This window comes from Phyllobates terribilis, unplaced genomic scaffold, assembly GCF_046119375.1.
Source record: "Phyllobates terribilis strain yellow unplaced genomic scaffold, ASM4611937v1 Scaffold_13__5_contigs__length_258822181, whole genome shotgun sequence".
NCBI classification, from domain to species: Eukaryota; Metazoa; Chordata; class Amphibia; order Anura; family Dendrobatidae; genus Phyllobates; species Phyllobates terribilis.
In genome coordinates this window covers 93,933,177-93,950,572 of record NW_027362773.1, presented here as the reverse complement: position 1 = coordinate 93,950,572, position 17,396 = coordinate 93,933,177, and the positions used below count along the sequence as shown (strand labels likewise).

The 17,396-nt window shown below is 42.1% G+C and overlaps 1 protein-coding gene across 5 annotated transcripts in view; it reads left to right on the top strand.

Moving 5' to 3' along the window:
• Window positions 1–17,396, top strand: part of GAS2 (growth arrest specific 2) — a 204,183-nt gene that overhangs the window by 37,385 nt on the left and 149,402 nt on the right. For 4 of the 5 annotated variants that reach the window (XM_073659462.1, XM_073659464.1, XM_073659466.1 and 1 more), the window contains exon 2: window positions 11,980–12,139. In XM_073659462.1, the coding sequence (XP_073515563.1) occupies window positions 11,980–12,139 (160 nt within the window). Of the gene's footprint in view, window positions 1–8,764; window positions 9,044–11,979; window positions 12,140–17,396 lie in introns of those variants that run through there. The other variant, XM_073659463.1, reaches the window with a different exon arrangement.

The following is a 17,396-nucleotide window of genomic DNA, read 5'->3' as shown; positions in this document are numbered from 1 at the left end:
ATTATAGTAGTTATATTCTTGTACATAGGGGGCAGTATTATAGTAGTTATATTCTTGTACATAGGGGGCAGTATTATAGTAGTTATATTCTTGTACATAGGAGCAGTATTATAGTAGTCATATTCTTGTACATAGGGGGAAGTATTATAGTAGTTATATTCTTGTACATAGGAGCAGTATTATAGTAGTTATATTCTTGTACATAGGAGCAGTATTATAGTAGTTATATTCTTGTACATAGGGGCAGTATTATAGTAGTGATATTCTTGTACATAGGGAGCAGTATTATAGAAGTTATATTCTTGTACATAAGGGGCAGTATTATAGTAGTTATATTCTTGTACATAGGGGCAGTATTATGGTAGTTATATTCTTGTACATAGGAGCAGTATTATAGTAGTTATATTCTTGTACATAGGGGCAGTATTATAGTAGTTATATTCTTGTACATAGGGGCAGTATTATAGTAGTTATATTCTTGTACATAGGGGGCAGTATTATAGCAGTTATATTCTTGTACATAGGGGCAGTATTATAGTAGTTATATTCTTGTACATAGGAGCAGTATTATAGAAGTTATATTCTTGTACATAAGGGGCAGTATTATAGTAGTTATATTCTTGTACATAGGGGCAGTATTATGGTAGTTATATTCTTGTACATAGGAGCAGTATTATAGTAGTTATATTCTTGTACATAGGGGTAGTATTATAGTAGTTATATTCTTGTACATAGGGGCAGTATTATAGTAGTTATATTCTTGTACATAGGGGGCAGTATTATAGCAGTTATATTCTTGTACATAGGGGCAGTATTATAGTAGTTATATTCTTGTACATAGGAGCAGTATTATAGTAGTTATATTCTTGTACATAGGGAGCAGTATTATAGTAGCTATATTCTTGTACATAGGGAGCAGTATTATAGTAGTTATAGTCTTGTACATAGGGAGCAGTATTATAGTAGTTATATTCTTGTACATAGGGAGCAGTATTATAGCAGTTATATTCTTGTACATAGGGAGCAGTATTATAGAAGTTATATTCTTGTACATAGGGGGCAGTATTATAGTAGTTATATTCTTGTACATAGGGGGCAGTATTATAGTAGTTATATTCTTGTACATAGGGGGCAGTATTATAGTAGTTATATTCTTGTACATAGGGGGCAGTATTATAGTAGTTATATTCTTGTACATAGGAGCAGTATTATAGTAGTCATATTCTTGTACATAGGGGGCAGTATTATAGTAGTTATATTCTTGTACATAGGAGCAGTATTATAGTAGTTATATTCTTGTACATAGGAGCAGTATTATAGTAGTTATATTCTTGTACATAGGGGCAGTATTATAGTAGTGATATTCTTGTACATAGGGAGCAGTATTATAGAAGTTATATTCTTGTACATAAGGGGCAGTATTATAGTAGTTATATTCTTGTACATAGGGGCAGTATTATGGTAGTTATATTCTTGTACATAGGAGCAGTATTATAGTAGTTATATTCTTGTACATAGGGGCAGTATTATAGTAGTTATATTCTTGTACATAGGGGCAGTATTATAGTAGTTATATTCTTGTACATAGGGGCAGTATTATAGTAGTTATATTCTTGTACATAGGGGGCAGTATTATAGCAGTTATATTCTTGTACATAGGGGCAGTATTATAGTAGTTATATTCTTGTACATAGGAGCAGTATTATAGTAGTTATATTCTTGTACATAGGGGCAGTATTATAGTAGTTATATTCTTGTACATAGGAGCAGTATTATTGTTAGAACCCTCCTGTTAGTTTTTGCTATCTTGTGTTTTGCGGTCACGTGACCAGCTGCCTATATATTCCAGCTCCGCCCTTCTGGCTTTGCTGGACTTCAGTGTTTTCTAGACTGTCTTTCTAGCCAGGTGCTTCGGTGCCTATCTCTGTCAGTTTGCTTGGTCCTCTGGGACCTCTAGTACTTTTTGTCAGTTTGTCTTTTGTGTTCTACAACAACTTCTGTTTAGGAGGTGTCCCATTTTTGTCCCAGTCCTTAGTTCTTTTAGGGACTCCTCCCTTTATTCTATAGGTCTCCGTTCAGACTAGCGGAGTACGAAGGCTGGTCTGTTCACAAGGAACAGGCAGCCTGCTACATCGTAGGGATTCAGCTTAGTCTTGCTGTAGGGACAGCTTTCCCCTATCTTTCCTTAGTTTATGTTGCAGATCATAACAGTAAGTCCAGCCCAAAAAAAAAAAACTAAAAGGAAAGAAATTCGGGGATCAGTATGGTTTCCGTAGAGGAGTTGGCTCAACGCCTGCAGGGATTGTCTCTGGAGGTGGCCAAGCTTCAGCAACACGTGAGTAGCTGTCCTGGAGCGCATTTTGTCGAACCCATGGTAGGACTGCCTGATATTTTTTATGGTAAACAGCAAGATTTTTTTTCCTTTAAAAATGCTTGTTTGTTATATTTTCGTTTGAGACCGAGGTCCTCTGGGAATGAATCGCAGCGCATTGTTTTGTTATGTCACTTTTGCGCAAAGAACCACAGGGGTGGGCCTTTTCTCTCCAACCTAATGATCCGTGTTTAAGTTCTGTTGAAGAATTTTTTTCTGCTATGGGGCTATTATATGACGATCCTGATCGAATCTCATCTGCTGAATCAGAACTTAGATGTTTGAATCAGGGGTCAGATGATGTTGAAATTTATTGCACACACTTTAGGAGATGGGACTCAGGAGTTAAATGAGATGATTCGGCGCTGAAAAGTTTATTTCTTGCTGGTCTGAATGAAAGAGTTAAGGATTTGCTAATTGCATTCCCTGCACCTGAGACTCTGCAGGAAGCTATGCAGTTAGCTGTTCGTGTGGACAGGAGAATAAGGTCCAGGGTCAATGATGTAAAAACTCCTGTAACTTCAGGTCCTAGTTTCCAGAAAATCTGCTCTGACAGCGGAGAACCAATGGATGTTGGGGCAACGTCACTCCGCTCTCAAGAAAGAGATCGGAGATTCGCCAAAGGTTTGTGTCTTTATTGTGGTAAAGCTGATCATTTGATTAAGTATTGTGAGCTTCGTTTAAGTAAAGAAAAAAAAAAGTCAGTTACACCCGTATAGCTTGTTTACGCTCTGCAGGAGTGTTTCTTTCTGGGAGTACTACTCTGCAGGGAGATTTGATTGAATTTCAGGTATTTGTGGATTCTGGTTCAACACTTAATGTGATTGGTAAAGGGTTTTTGGAAAAACTTAAATTGAAATCCAAACCTTTGTCATCACCTATTTCTGTGGTTGCAATTGATAACACTCCTTTGAAATGTATTACTCACAAGACTGCTGCATTTCCTCTCACTATCAATGGTATTCACCAAGAAATTTTAGACGTGGTTGTATTAGATAATTTACCCTCTCCGGTTGTTCTAGGATTGCCTTGGTTAAAACTGCACAATCCTTTACTGGACTGGTCTACTAATGTGATTAAGTCTTGGAGTCCGAAGTGCTATGATAAATGTTGTAATGGTCGCATTGCGGCTGTGGAAAAAAGGGAATTCCCTGTACCCATTCAAGATTTTTGGAGGGTTTTTTCGGAGGAGGAGTCGCAAGTTTTACCTCCTCATAGGGATTATGATTGCACCATTGAGTTTGTTCCGGGTGCTACTCTTCCCAAAAGTCGCTTGTTTAATCTGACTATCCCTGAAAGAAAGGCTTTGGAGGAATACATAGAGACTAGCCTGGCTGCTGGTCACATTAGACCTTCTAAGTCGCCTGTGGCAGTTGGATTCTTCTTTGTTAAAAAAAAGGACGGCGGTTTAGAACCATGTCTGGATTTTCGTGAAATTAATAAGATTACCGTACGCAATTCCTACCCATTGCCGTTAATTCCTGACTTGTTTAACCAGTTAGTGGGGGCCAAGTGGTTCTCTAAAATTGATCTCCGGGGGGCATACAAATTGTTACGTGTGAAGGAGGGTGATGAATGGAAAACTGCTTTTAATACTCTGGTAGGTCATTTTGAGAATCTGGTGATGCCTTTTGGTCTTACCAATGCACCTGCATTTTTTCAGAACCTTATTAATGACGTCCTGAGACCTTTCATTGGTAAGAATGTGGTTGTGTATTTAGATGACATTTTGATTTATTCACCAGATCTAGAGTCCCATTGGCAGAATGTACATGAAGTTTTGCAGTTATTGAGTGATAATTCACTCTTTGCTAAGCTGGAGAAATGTGAGTTCGCTGTGCAGAAAATTAGTTTTTTGGGCTACATTGTCTCCAGCGAGGGCTTTGAGATGGACCCGGTGAAGGTTCAGGCTGTGCAGGAATGGCCTAGGCCTATTGGTTTGAAATCTATACAGAGGTTTTTGGGTTTTGCCAATTATTACAGGAAATTCATTAAGAATTTTTCTGTAATTGTTAAACCTCTGACCGATCTCACCAGGAAAGGTGCGAATACGGTCCAGTGGACTACTGAGGCCATTGAAGCGTTTGAGTATCTCAAAGAGAGGTTCAGTTCTGCCCCTATGCTTATGCAGCCTGATGCGACCAAGCCTTTTTTGGTCGAGGTCGATGCTTCATCGGTGGGGTTAGAGCAGTTTCGTCTCAAGAGAACAAGGGTGGAGTACATCCTTGTGCCTTCTTTTCGAAAAAAATTTCGGAAACCGAACTGAATTGTGATGTCAGAAATCGGGAGTTGCTGGCTATTAAACTCACGTTTGAACATTGGCGTCATTTTTTGAAAGGCGCTAGATTTCCTATTCAGGTTTTCACAGATCATAAGAATTTGATCTATCTGGATTCTGCCAAGCGCTTGAATGCCCGTCAAGCTAGGTGGGCACTTTTTTTTTCTCTGTTTCATTTTTCTGTTACCTATATCCCTGGTACTAAGAATGTTGAAGCCGATGCTTTATCTCGCAGCTTCTCTCCTACGGTCGGTGCCGAGGAGGAGGAGAGCATTTTACAGAAAGGAGTTGTGGTGGCGGCATTGGACTCCGATTTGGAGAATGGGATACTGAAAGCTCAAGATGATGCTCCATCTAACACTCCCCATGGGAGGTTGTTCGTGCCTAGAGCCTTTAGGAGAGATTTGTATGTGGAGTGTCATGAGTCTCGGTTGGCAGGTCATCCAGGAGTTTCGGAGACTAAGAGACTTATCAGTCGCAGTTTTTGGTGGCCTGGATGGCAGAAGGAAGTCATCAAGTGGGTGCGTCCGTGTACTGTTTGTGCTAGGTCAAAGGCTTCTCATACTCCTGCTGCGGGGTTGCTTTGCCCTCTGGAGGTTCCTAGTGCGCCTTGGACGCATCTCACAATGGATTTTATTACTGATCTTCCTGTGTCTGAGTGTTTTACTGTCATCTGGGTGGTCGTGGACCGTTTTAGTAAGATGTGTCATTTGGTTCCATTCATTAAGTTGCCCTGCGACAAGACACTCGCTAAGGTGTTTGTTAAGGAGATTGTCAGACTCCATGGCATTCCCACGGATATTGTTTCTGATAGAGGACCTCAGTTTGTGGCTCGTTTTTGGCGTGCTTTTTGTGACAGGTTGGGAGTCCATTTGTCATTTTCGTCTGGGTATCATCCTGAGTCTAATGGACAGACTGAAAGAAAGAACCAGGATGTTGAACAGTTTTTGCGTTGTTTTGTGGCGGACAATCAAGAGGTGTGGTCTGAGTTTCTGCCTCTCGCAGAATTTGCTCTTAGCAATCATACATCCTCCTCTGCTGGGTGTTCTCCTTTTTTTTTGTTGTAGTGGGAGACATCCGTCTTTTGGTTCGTTCTCCAAATTGGGGTCAGCGGTGCCGGAGGAAGAGAATTTTTCCGGTGATTTGGAGAGAGTTTGGACTAATGTATGTTGCAACCTTCAAGAGGCTAACAAGAAGTCCAAGAAGTATTTTGACAGGAAACGTAAGGAGGTTTTGTTTACTGTGGGTGACATGGTTTGGTTGTCCTCGAAGAACCTGCGGTTGAGGATTCCCTCTAAAAAGCTGCGTCCTAAGTTTGTGGGTCCATTTAAAGTGCTTCAGGTTGTTAACCCGTCTGCTGTTAGGTTGGATGTCCCTACTTCCTGGAAGATTAATCCTGTGTTTCATGTTTCCTTGTTGAAAAAGGCTGATGTATCTAATAGGGACGCCACTGTCACAGTTCCTCCTGTGGTGGAAGACGGCGAATATGAAATTTCTCATATTTTGAATTCAAGATGGCATAGAGGAAAATTACAGTATCTTGACTCCTGGAAGGGTTTCGGTCCCGAAGACAACTCCTTGGTGAGGACGGATGATGTCTCTGCTCCTAGGCTTGTGAAAGCTTTCCACAAGAGGTTTCTGGATAGGCCTGGGCCTGGAGGATCCGGAGGATCCTCATACAAGAGGGGGTACTCTTAGAACCCTCCTGTTAGTTTTTGCTATCTTGTGTTTTGCGGTCACGTGACCAGCTGCCTATATATTCCAGCTCCGCCCTTCTGGCTTTGCAGGACTTCAGTGTTTTCTAGACTGTCTTTCTAGCCAGGTGCTTCGGTGCCTATCTCTGTTAGTTTGCTTGGTCCTCTGGGATCTCTAGTACCTTTTGTCTGTTTGTCTTTTTGCTCTGCAACAACTTCTGTTAGGAGGTGTCCCATTATTGTCCCAGTCCTTAGTTCTTTTAGGGACCCCTCCCTTTATTCTATAGGTCTCCGTTCAGACTAGCCGAGGACGAAGGCGGGTCTGTTCACAAGGAACAGGCTGCCCGCTACATCGTACGGATTCAGCTTAGTCTTACTGTAGGGACAGCTTTCCCCTATCTTTCCTTAGTTTATGTTGCAGATCATAACAATTATAGTAGTTATATTCTTGTACATAGGAGACAGTATTATAGTAGTTATATTCTTGTACATAGGAGCAGTATTATAGTAGTTATATTCTTGTACATAGGGGGCAGTATTATAGTAGTTATACTCTTGTACATAGGGGCAGTATTATAGTAGTTATATTCTTGTACATAGGAGCAGTATTATAGCAGTTGTATTCTTGTACATAGGGGCAGTATTGTAGTAGTTATATTCTTGTACATAGGGGGCAGTATTATAGTAGTTGTATTCTTGTACATAGGTGGTAGTATTATAGTAGTTATATTCTTGTACATAGGGGGCAGTATTATAGCAGTTTTATTCTTGTACATAGGGGCACTATTGTATTAGTTATATTCTTGTACATAGGGGGCAGTATTATAGTAGTTATATTCTTGTACATAGGGGGCAGAGTAATAGTAGTTATATTCTTGTACTGTACATAGGAGGTAGTATTATAGTAGTTATATCCTTGTACATAGGAGGCAGTATTATAGTAGCTGTATTATTTAGCTTTATTAAACATATTTTCTACCAATTAATTAGAAGATAATTCTGCAATTATTTTTATGAAATGTTATAGAATTTTACCTGGCTTTATTTTAATAAAGTTTTACTTTCATTTAATGTATTGATAAATCATTATCCTAATGTAATATATATTGTTATTCAATTCATTATCCTTCTTAAGATCTCTGCTTGCTGTCAGTATATGGAAACAGTCTTCTTTACATTAGGGGCAGAAAACCTGTTGTAATCTAGTCCTGCTCGTCTCATAAGCTTGCCTTGTAACATCATTTATTTTATTTTTGTTAGCCATTAAAAGGTATCATAACTACAAGATTATCTTGTTTTTCCCACCGAGAGCAATCTTTTTTCAACTGGCTAACAAAGTACCAAATCCCTTTTCTTTCTTTCAACTAATCTAGTCCTGCTCACAGAGCTGCAGCCTGTAACAATGATTCAGAATAGGTGAGAGCAGGGGAAGAGAACTTGGCTTCATGCTGGTTCCAATTTGGTGAAATGGGAACCTTTTTACTCCAAGACTCCATGGTAGTGATGAGCGAGCGTGCTCATTTAACCCTTTAAACGAGCATGTTCGCTCATCACTACTCCCTGGTAATAAATCAACCTAGATTCCCAAATATCTGTAGTTTGTTTCAGAGAGGATATTCTAACACATGTACCAAATGCTATGTTTAGGGCAAGTCCTGGACAAGTTGTAAAGCCAGTTTAAATTGACAGCAAGCAGAGATTTTAAAATTGCATCAGACCATTCATTATGTAGGGCCCAGGTGCGATTGCAACCCCTACAACCTATTATAGTTACGCCCCTGAAAGCAGGGGTTTGCTTTGTAAAATGCAGTAGAGTTTTGTTTGTCAGATTAGCATTTAGTTCTTTAGATATAACGCAGCTTTTCAGATGTGCAAAGATGTGTTTGTCAAATGCACAATAAGTATACATCAGAGCTGGCATTATCCAATGTTAAAGTGTAAAGCTTGTGCTATGTACAAAACTGAGCTTTGCAGATGCTACCTAGCTGGTTATTACATGTAGATGTAGCAGAGCTGAGTTTGTCATTTAGCACAACCTCATGCGATGTTGCAGTATTTTATCTGTCTTTTTTAAAGGATTGATGCCAAACCTCCACTATAGCCACAGATTTATCAATTTGATGAATAGAATAGAGGGGTCTTGTCATAAACTCCCTCAATCTCTTGAGTAGCAGTTCAATGACAAACTCAACTCTTCTAGTCTGCTACATGTGTGATACTAAGTTTTCTTCTTTTCTATTGACTTGGTACCTGATGGGACAGCTGAGAGGCCATTGTGTGAGCAAAAACTGTGCTGATGTGAGAGCAAAAGACAAGGATGAGTGGTTTGCAGCCTGTGACCCAGATTCTCCCAGTATTGTGCGAGCAGATGAGGATCGGGAATCAGTAGAGGACTGATGACTTTACTAGCAAAACACAAGCCCCGTCCTGTGCCCGAAAAAAAAGAAGGTTGTCTCTGTAGTCACATAAGAAGCTCAGTGTTCAGAATGGGGAGGGGGGGGGATCCTGCAGTTTGTTGAAAGTGTTACATGCCATTAGGTCCAGTGTAAACCATCCCGGCTAAAATTCTTCTGCCTGACAATGGCTCTCTCAGGGCGAGAGGTGTTCTTACTTTAATGGGTGAAAAAAGGAGAACAGAAAGCAAAGCAGAGAGCAGATCCTGCCAGGAGTGAGTGCGGTGCTGCCGGGACCCTGAGGAAGGTAAGAGGAACGTCTGTGATACATTGTGTTCCATCATCTCCTGCGCAAACCGCTCAATGGTAAATATTTACACCAAATGTATCATTGTTTTCAGATACGATATAGATGTAGCAGAGCTGCACTTGTCAGTGTCAGGCTTCTCTTGTGCCTTCTGATAAGTCTGATAGTCTTGCAGTATGCTATCATGTGCACACTGGGTCTTTTTGCGGAGTTTTTGAAGAGGAAACTGAACAGAAACTTCAAGTTTTTGGAGAGATTCTGCTCCAAAATCTCCTTAAAAACTCTGCATGCGCAGATCTTACAGATAGGAAACTCTCCTCGGAGAGGATGCAGTAGTAGTTTTACCTCCAGGTCTATGGGTTAAAAGTGATATCATCATTATATGTGCTGGATGATGTAGAGTTGAGTTTGTTGTTTGAAGCACAGTTTTAGTTTTGGACTGTAGAATGAAATGGCAGTTTGTCTGCTGTATATTAGATATAGCAGAGCTGAACTGTGCATGTGCATATATATATATATATGTGTGTGTCAACTGTTCTAGATGTGGATATATATGATATCAAATAGATAGATTTGTATGGTTCTGTGTATGCAGAGATGAGTTTGTCATTTCTTTAAGGCCAGGTTCAGTATTTGGTCAGTATTTCACATCAGTTTTTGTGAGCCAAAACCAGTGGTGACGTGTTTCATTGATACTTACCCTCTGACTGTTCCATTCCTGGTTTTGTCTTACAAATACAGATGTGAACTACTCATCAAATACTGATAGTGTGAACGTGGCCTTAGGCTAATGTATTTGGTTGATCTGTAGCACTTTGGAAAAGCATAGATAACTCACCCCAATATCACCATGAGGTATTAAAACTAAGTTTGTTATCTGTGATTATCCATATGACTGCTGGTAATCCCACCGTATAAACATAGTTTGGTTCCCTTAGTTCAGCACTGCTACATCAACATATAATAATGTTATATAAATATGCATAAAGCGTGGGGGGCTGAGAATATCATTTGTGATATCTCAATTTATAGAATTTAGGGTAAAAACTTACTACATTTGCTCAAAAGAAGAAAATGACTTTTATTTCTGCTACATGGCATGTAGTCATTTTTAGATGTAGGAGAGATGAGTTTGTTACGCCACATTTTTGTGCATGTCTGAAACAGATGAATATTGCCAGGACGGAGGCCGGACAACGTCCAAAGTGGCTCAGTCGACTTCATTGAAGTGAATGGCTCTATCGGGGGTCTGTTGAGGTTCTTGTCGAAATGCTGTTTCTCGGAGATTCTCCGTTATAGTGTTCAGCAGAGAGCACTGAATGTGCATGAATGTAACCTGGCATTCATGGCTACTTTAGGGCATTTTATCTGTGATTTTACATGAAACTGCAAGTGAACCCCAAACAACATAAGAACAAATTCAGCCCCGCTACATTTCCATTGTAAATGGGTTAATGGTCGTGCTGTGTTCTGCGCCGTTATGTAATTTTATTGTACCATTATCGGGTTATAATGGTTTCCGCAGTTCTGGCGCTTGTTAATGATTGGAGTGAGAATTTGTAGAGCGGTCATTACTGTCACTTGGAGAATTGTGACCGGGATTGTTGGAAGGAGAAAACAAAGATTTACAGGGAACTGACGAGCAATAAACGGACGGCTTTGGAATAATTACATTAATTTTATTTTAGAGGAAACTTTTGTACATGGAAGTGAATGGAACGGAATGAATGACCAGGCGGTGGGGGACCTTTAATTAAATTTGATATAGTTGTAAAGTTTCGTCTCAGGGCCTGTTTATATCTTACATTAGGAGAATTGCTACTATCGACCTTCCTATTCCTTACATTACTGCCTTATAGCTCCCAGTATAATACAAAAGCTGTTTATGGCAGCCTGTAGTCTGTGAATGGAGTAAGAACTCAGAACCCGATCTTTTCGCTCAATTGATAGAATACAGACTATTATAAACTACATGCATTTCCCTTCTAGAGTTACACAGAAATTATAGGGCACTGCCAAAATTAGTACATCTTTTTGAATATTGCTGTCAACTATTCAATTTTTAGGTCCCAATTTCTGGGCTGATAATCTTTATAATATATCTGTATCAGGGTAGTATTATAAATGATATAATTCTGTCTGTCTGCGGTCGCCACTAGAGGGAGCTCACTGCATATGGATTTATACAAAAGTGCTGGGTATATCTGTATGTAGTGAGCTCCCCCTAGTGGTGGTTGTGGGTAACTGCTATGACAGTATAGCAGTGTACCAAAATCTGTAATCTAGCTATCTGCTCCCACTAAATGCTCTCCTATTTACAGACTATTTTGGCCATAATTTATTTGGTATTAGAGTAATATATACTGTACGACTGATCAGTGTTAAGTGTCTGTTTTCCAGATTACGTTGCTATGTACAATAATTGATTATTATTTAAAGGGACACTCAAGTTTTGTATAAATAAAGATTATTGCACTAGTAAAAGTTCTGCAACTTTCTAAAATACTTTGGTTTTTAATTGAGCAAGCACTTGATGATGTGTTCAGGTGTACCTGAAAAAATCATCATTATTTACACACAAAAAAGTGGCAGAAGGGTACTGCAGACCCCCATTGGTCTGCATTTCTTATAGGAGTGTAGCTGAAAGATGCACCAAATTCATTTAAGAAGCATGCGGTTTTCTATGAGTTTGGTGCATCTTGCTCCAGAGTAGCATAATGAATGCCAGTCTTGATAAATTAACTTTCTCACCATTTTCAAGATCAGCTTGCTGTCAGTGAATGGAAATAATATTGTTTATATTCAGAAGTTAGTTCAGCCTATTAATTCTACCACAGATGTAACAAGTCTTGTACTGATGAAACCTGGGAACAAGCATTAAACTTTACAGCAACACTGACATGTTCTAATAGTTTCTTCTGTCCTGTTTGTGGTAGACATTTTCCAGAACGATGATGTGCACCACATTAAGCCCAGCAGCTCGGGGGCCGGGCCTTTCCGACATGCACCAATACAGCCAGTGGTTGGCCATCCGCCATGAGGCCAATCTGCTTCCCATGAAAGAAGACCTGGCGCTGTGGCTGACAAACATGCTGGGTAAGGAATGGTGCGCTTTATGATTTCTATACTGCTGCATTGCCAAAAAAATGTATTTAAACAGATCTATAATAAAATGGTATTTATTTTTTCCATATATAGAAATATTATGTTCAAGTGTGTCTTTTTTTTCTATAGGGAGCAGTATATTGCCCAATATATACAGTCCTGCTCATTGTTATTGGTACCCATGAAGTTTAAGTACATAATGTGGAATATCTCCTGAAAAAAATTAATCAAGTGAAACAGTTTTTTTGTATAGAGCACTCGTGTTAAATAGGGATGAGCGAGCACTAAAATGCTCGGGTCCTCGGATCGAGCACATTGGAATACTCGGGTGCTCAACCTGAGCAACGAGCCCAATGTAAGTCTATGGGAAACTCGAGCATTTTTCAGGCGGCACCCCCGGCGGTCTGCAGAGGGCCTAAAAATTGCCCAAATCGATGGGAACAGTGCTCAAATGACATGGGAACAGCATGGGGAAGACCCCTGGAAGCATCTCTGACTCCCAGATCACTGCTGTCAGCAACGTGGTCAGAGTATTACGCCACTTTTACAGATTCACAATAAAACATACAAAAACAAAATGGATTTTCCTGGGAAATATATTAAGGAACATCCTTTCCAGGGTAATGACTTGTATATAAGGCAAAATAAATAACCAAAACCAAAAATACTCCTCCACACCTTGGGCTATGTTCACACGTAGCGTTTTTGATGCGTTTTTGCACTTTTGCATTGCTTTCAACAAAGACAAATGCATTCACTGGGAAATGTCATTTTAACATTTTACAACCTTATCTGGCCATGTGGTGTGTGACACATCATCAGACACATGCATACAGTGCTGAAAAGACATGGGAACAGCATGGGGAAGACCTCTGGAAGCATCTCTGACTCCCAGGTCACTGCCTAAAAGTGTGCCCATCATAAGTGATCCTTGGCGCATGCGAAGATGCCTCCCGCCATGCACCAGTCGTTTCACCGTCCACGTCCTGGTCCCAGTGCAGCGTTCAGTTGTCCCTACCCCATTCCTCGGAATGCAAGCGCAAGTATGCAGCCAGCCAACCATCCACCCACAGGCTGCAATACTATACTGCCAAATTTTTGACAGCTGCTTGCACTTGAAATGTGGCCTTTTAAGCTCGGGGAGGCGGAAGCTTTTCATAACCTCATGCCGGCAGCCGGGTGTCCATACTCGGTCCCCAGTCGCCACTGTTTCTCCCGGTGTCATCTCCGCCTTCCACAAGCACGGGTCCCACAACATTTCCCGTGCCCTCCCCAGTGCACTTACTGGGAAGGACCGCCTAACCACAAACACGTGGACAGGTGAATGCAGCCAGGGACGGTACGGAGCCAGTCAAACAGCTTTTTTTTTGCTGAGAGTTGTATTTAGCTCGGTGAAAGGACTGGCATAGAGGGAAACCGTATGTACCCTGGGTGTCATTTCTCCCAGGAAGTCCTCTAATGCAGCTTGTTGCAGAAGCAATGGCAGCCCGTCCAACATCAACTCGCACTTCTCGGTGGTGCTTTGACACACACACATCTTTCTTTCCGCATTTAATTTCATGAATACAGAGTTGGACAATGGCCTGATCTGCAATGCGGTTTAAGAAATAACATGTAAAAGCATGGCCGATCCACATTAAAAAAGCAGCCATAGAGTGTCCAGGAACCTTCCCCTACACTTTTCTTAGACAGGGTTGCTTCTCGGCAGGGTTGGACGGGCTCACAAGAGAACCGGAGACTCCTCCGGTGGGCCCTGACTTCTCCTTTAGGAGAGTTCATAGTGCCGAGGTGATGCCATGATGATGATAGAGGCCACCATCTGCTTAGTTTTCTGTTACTTGGAATGGAAGCACAAGTATGCAGCCAGCCACCCACCCACAGGCCGCAACACTAAACTGCCAGATTTCTGGGCAGCTGCTTGCACTTGAAATATGGCCTTTTAGGCTCGTGGAGGCGGAAGCTTTTCACAACCTCATGCCGGCGGCGGCCGGGTGTCCATACTCGGTCCCCAGCTGCCACTATTTCTCCTGATATCGTCTCCGCCTTCTACAAGCACGGGTCCCACAACATTACCTGTGCCCTCCCCAGACAATACGGAGCCAGTCCACAGCTTTTTTTGCTGAGAGTTGTATTTAACTCGGTGAAAGGACTGGCATAGAGGGAAACCATGTCTACCCCGGCTGTCATTTCTCCGTCACCAGGTTGCACCCATTGTCACACACGACCATGACTGGCTGTATGTTCAGCAGTGAGAGCCACAGATCAGGCTGCTGTGTTACAGTTTTCAACAACTCTGCAGCGCTGGGCGGTTTGTCAATTAAGCATTAAGCATGTTATCTTCAGCACAGCCTGTTGCCGCTTGGCCAAGGCAGTGCTGCAGTTCTGTCAGCTTGTGACTGATGTGGTCATTTCGGAGATGGAGGAGGAGGTGCAGGAGCTGAACAATGTGATTACATTGAGGTTAAATTGGTGACGCTGTTTTTTATACTAAAGAAAGATCCTATTGTTTTGGGGTTTTTTACGTTATTTTTTAAGACAAATGCATTCACCGGGAAATGTCATTTTAACATTTTATAACCTTATCTGGCAATGTGGTGTGTGACATCATCAGACACATCCTGTTTTATTTATGATGGAGGACTCTGAAAGTCATAAAGCCTATTTTTATAGGGCCATCAGACGGCCCTTACTATTTTAAAAGGCCAGCAGTCGGCCCTCGCTATTGTTAGAGAGCCATCAACCGGCTATGCTTTGTTGTTCCCATTATTAACAAGTGGGTCTCCTATACTGTTATTGCGTATCCAGTGACTGCAAGGGCTGCCAAAAATTTGGACGCTACCCAATACCCCTTTGAAGAGACATAGAGGACGGTCTCAGTAAAAAAAAAATGTTCCCATTATAAAGGAGCGGGTCTCCTATAGTGGTAATGCCCATGCTGTGACTGCAAGGGCTGCCAAAATTTGGAAAAATCCCACTAAGAATTTAAAGACACACAGAGCAGGTCCACAGTAACAAGTACGACATGTTCCCATTAGAAAGGAGAGAGTCTGCTATACAGTTAGTCCAATGGCTGACCAATTTTAGGAAAAAACCCACTAAGAATATAAAGACACATAGAGCAGCGCCACAGTACGACAAATTCCCTTTAGAAAGGAGAGAGTCTCCCATAGTGTTGGCCTATGCAGTGAATGCAAGGGCTGCCAAAAATTTGGAGGCACTTCAATGCCCCTTGGAAGAGATGTGGAGAAGGGCCTCATAAAAAAATGTTCCCATTAGAAAGGAGCGGGCCTCCTATACTTGTAATGCCCATGCACTAAGTGTATGGGCTGACAAACATTTACCCCTGGGGGGTATACATGAACATACTGTATAAAAAAAAATTTTTTACGGGCATCATAAACACCCTTTATAAAAATTATGTGGGTGTTGCATCACAGACCACGGTCACCCTGGTGATATGGTGGTGGAGGATCAGGAGAAGGAGGAGGACAAGAGCAAATAGCCAAAATCAGGAAGCGTATACCCATGTGTGGGTGTGAAATGGTGCATGGGAATACACCTCCCCAGAAAAGACACTGGATTTGAGTTTATGTCACGCTGCTATCATTCGGTGGTGCTGAGAAGTCTGGCCCAATCCAGCCCTTGTTCATTTTTATAAGAGTCAGCCTGTCAGGATTTTCAGTTGACAGGAGGATGCGCTTATCAGTTATAATTCCACCAGTGGCACTAAAAACCCGCTCTGATAAAACGCTGGCGGCAGGGCATTCCAGGACCTCCAAGGCATAGAGAGCCAGTTCATTCCACGTATCCAGCTTGGATACCCAATAATTATAAGGCACAGCGGAATCAAGAAGGACATTGGTATGGTCAACAAGGTACTCCCTCAGCATCTTCCCAAACTTTGCACTCCTTGTGAGAGTACCCCGCGTCTCAGGGCTTGTGCGATGGGAGGGTCTGAGAAAACTCTCCTAGAGCTTTGACAGTGTTCCCCTGCCTCTACTGGATTGAAGTTGTGTCTCTCTCGCCTGTACTCCTTGGTTGTCCAATGAAGTGTGCCCTCTGCCGCCAGCGTTTTCAGATGGGAATTTTTTTAATAGTTCTGCAACAAGGGCCTTCTGGTACAGCCCCATTTTTGTAGACCTGTCCGCCTCAGGAATAAGAGATATATCAAGTTCTCCTTGTAGCGTGGGTCTAGAAGTGTCACCAACCAGTAATGACTGTCACCCACAATTCTGAGAACGCGAGGGTCATGGGAAAGGCAGCGTAACATAAACTCAGCCATGTGTGCCAGACTACTAACAGGCAAGACTTCCGTGTCCTCACCAAGAGGATGACTGACCATGCTCTCCTCCTCCTCCTCCTCTCTGTCCTCTAGCCATCCACGCTGAACAGACGGTATTACAGCTGTGCAGGTAGTACCATCTATAGTACATGAAACTAGCTCCTGTCCTTCCTCCTCCTCCTCTTCCTCATTGTCACCCAATCCACGTTGGGATGAGATGAGGCTTGGCTGTGTGTAATCACCCTTTATGGTTCCTTGCTCCATCTCATTGTGCTCCGCCTGCAATGCATCCTCTTTGATTGTGAGCAGAGAGTGTTTCAGAAGACAAAGAAGCGGGATGGTGACGCTAATTATGGCGTCATCGCCACTCACCATCTTGGTGGAGTCTTCAAAGTTTTGGAGGATAGTAAATTTGTTTGACATCCATGTCCACTCCTGAGGTCTTATGTGTGGAGTCTGAACTGAATATCGACGGCCTTGTTGATGCTGGTACTCAACAACTGCCCTCTTCTGCTTACAAATCCTTCCCAACATCTGCAGTGTAGAGTTCCAATGCGTGGGGACATCACACACCAGTCTGTGAGCCGGAAGCTGCAAACGTTGCGGAAAACACGGCAAGGGCGGCGGAAGCTGTAGCTGACGTTCTAAAATGGGCACACAGGCGGCGTACTTTAACAAGCAGCTCCGGGTAGGATTTGAGAAACCGCTGAAGCACGAGGTTAAGCATATGGGCCAGGCATGGTACGTATGTGAGCTCGCCTCGCCTCAGAGCCGCCACCAGGTTCTGGCCATTGTCACACACGACCATGCCTGGCTGTAGGTTCAGCAGTGTGAGCCACAGATCTGCCTGCTCTTTCAGAGCTGTCCACAACTCTTCCGTATTATGCGGTTTGTCACGTAAGCATATTAGCTTCAGCACAGCCTGTTGCCGCTTGACCAAGGGAGTGCTGCAGTGCTTCCAGCTTG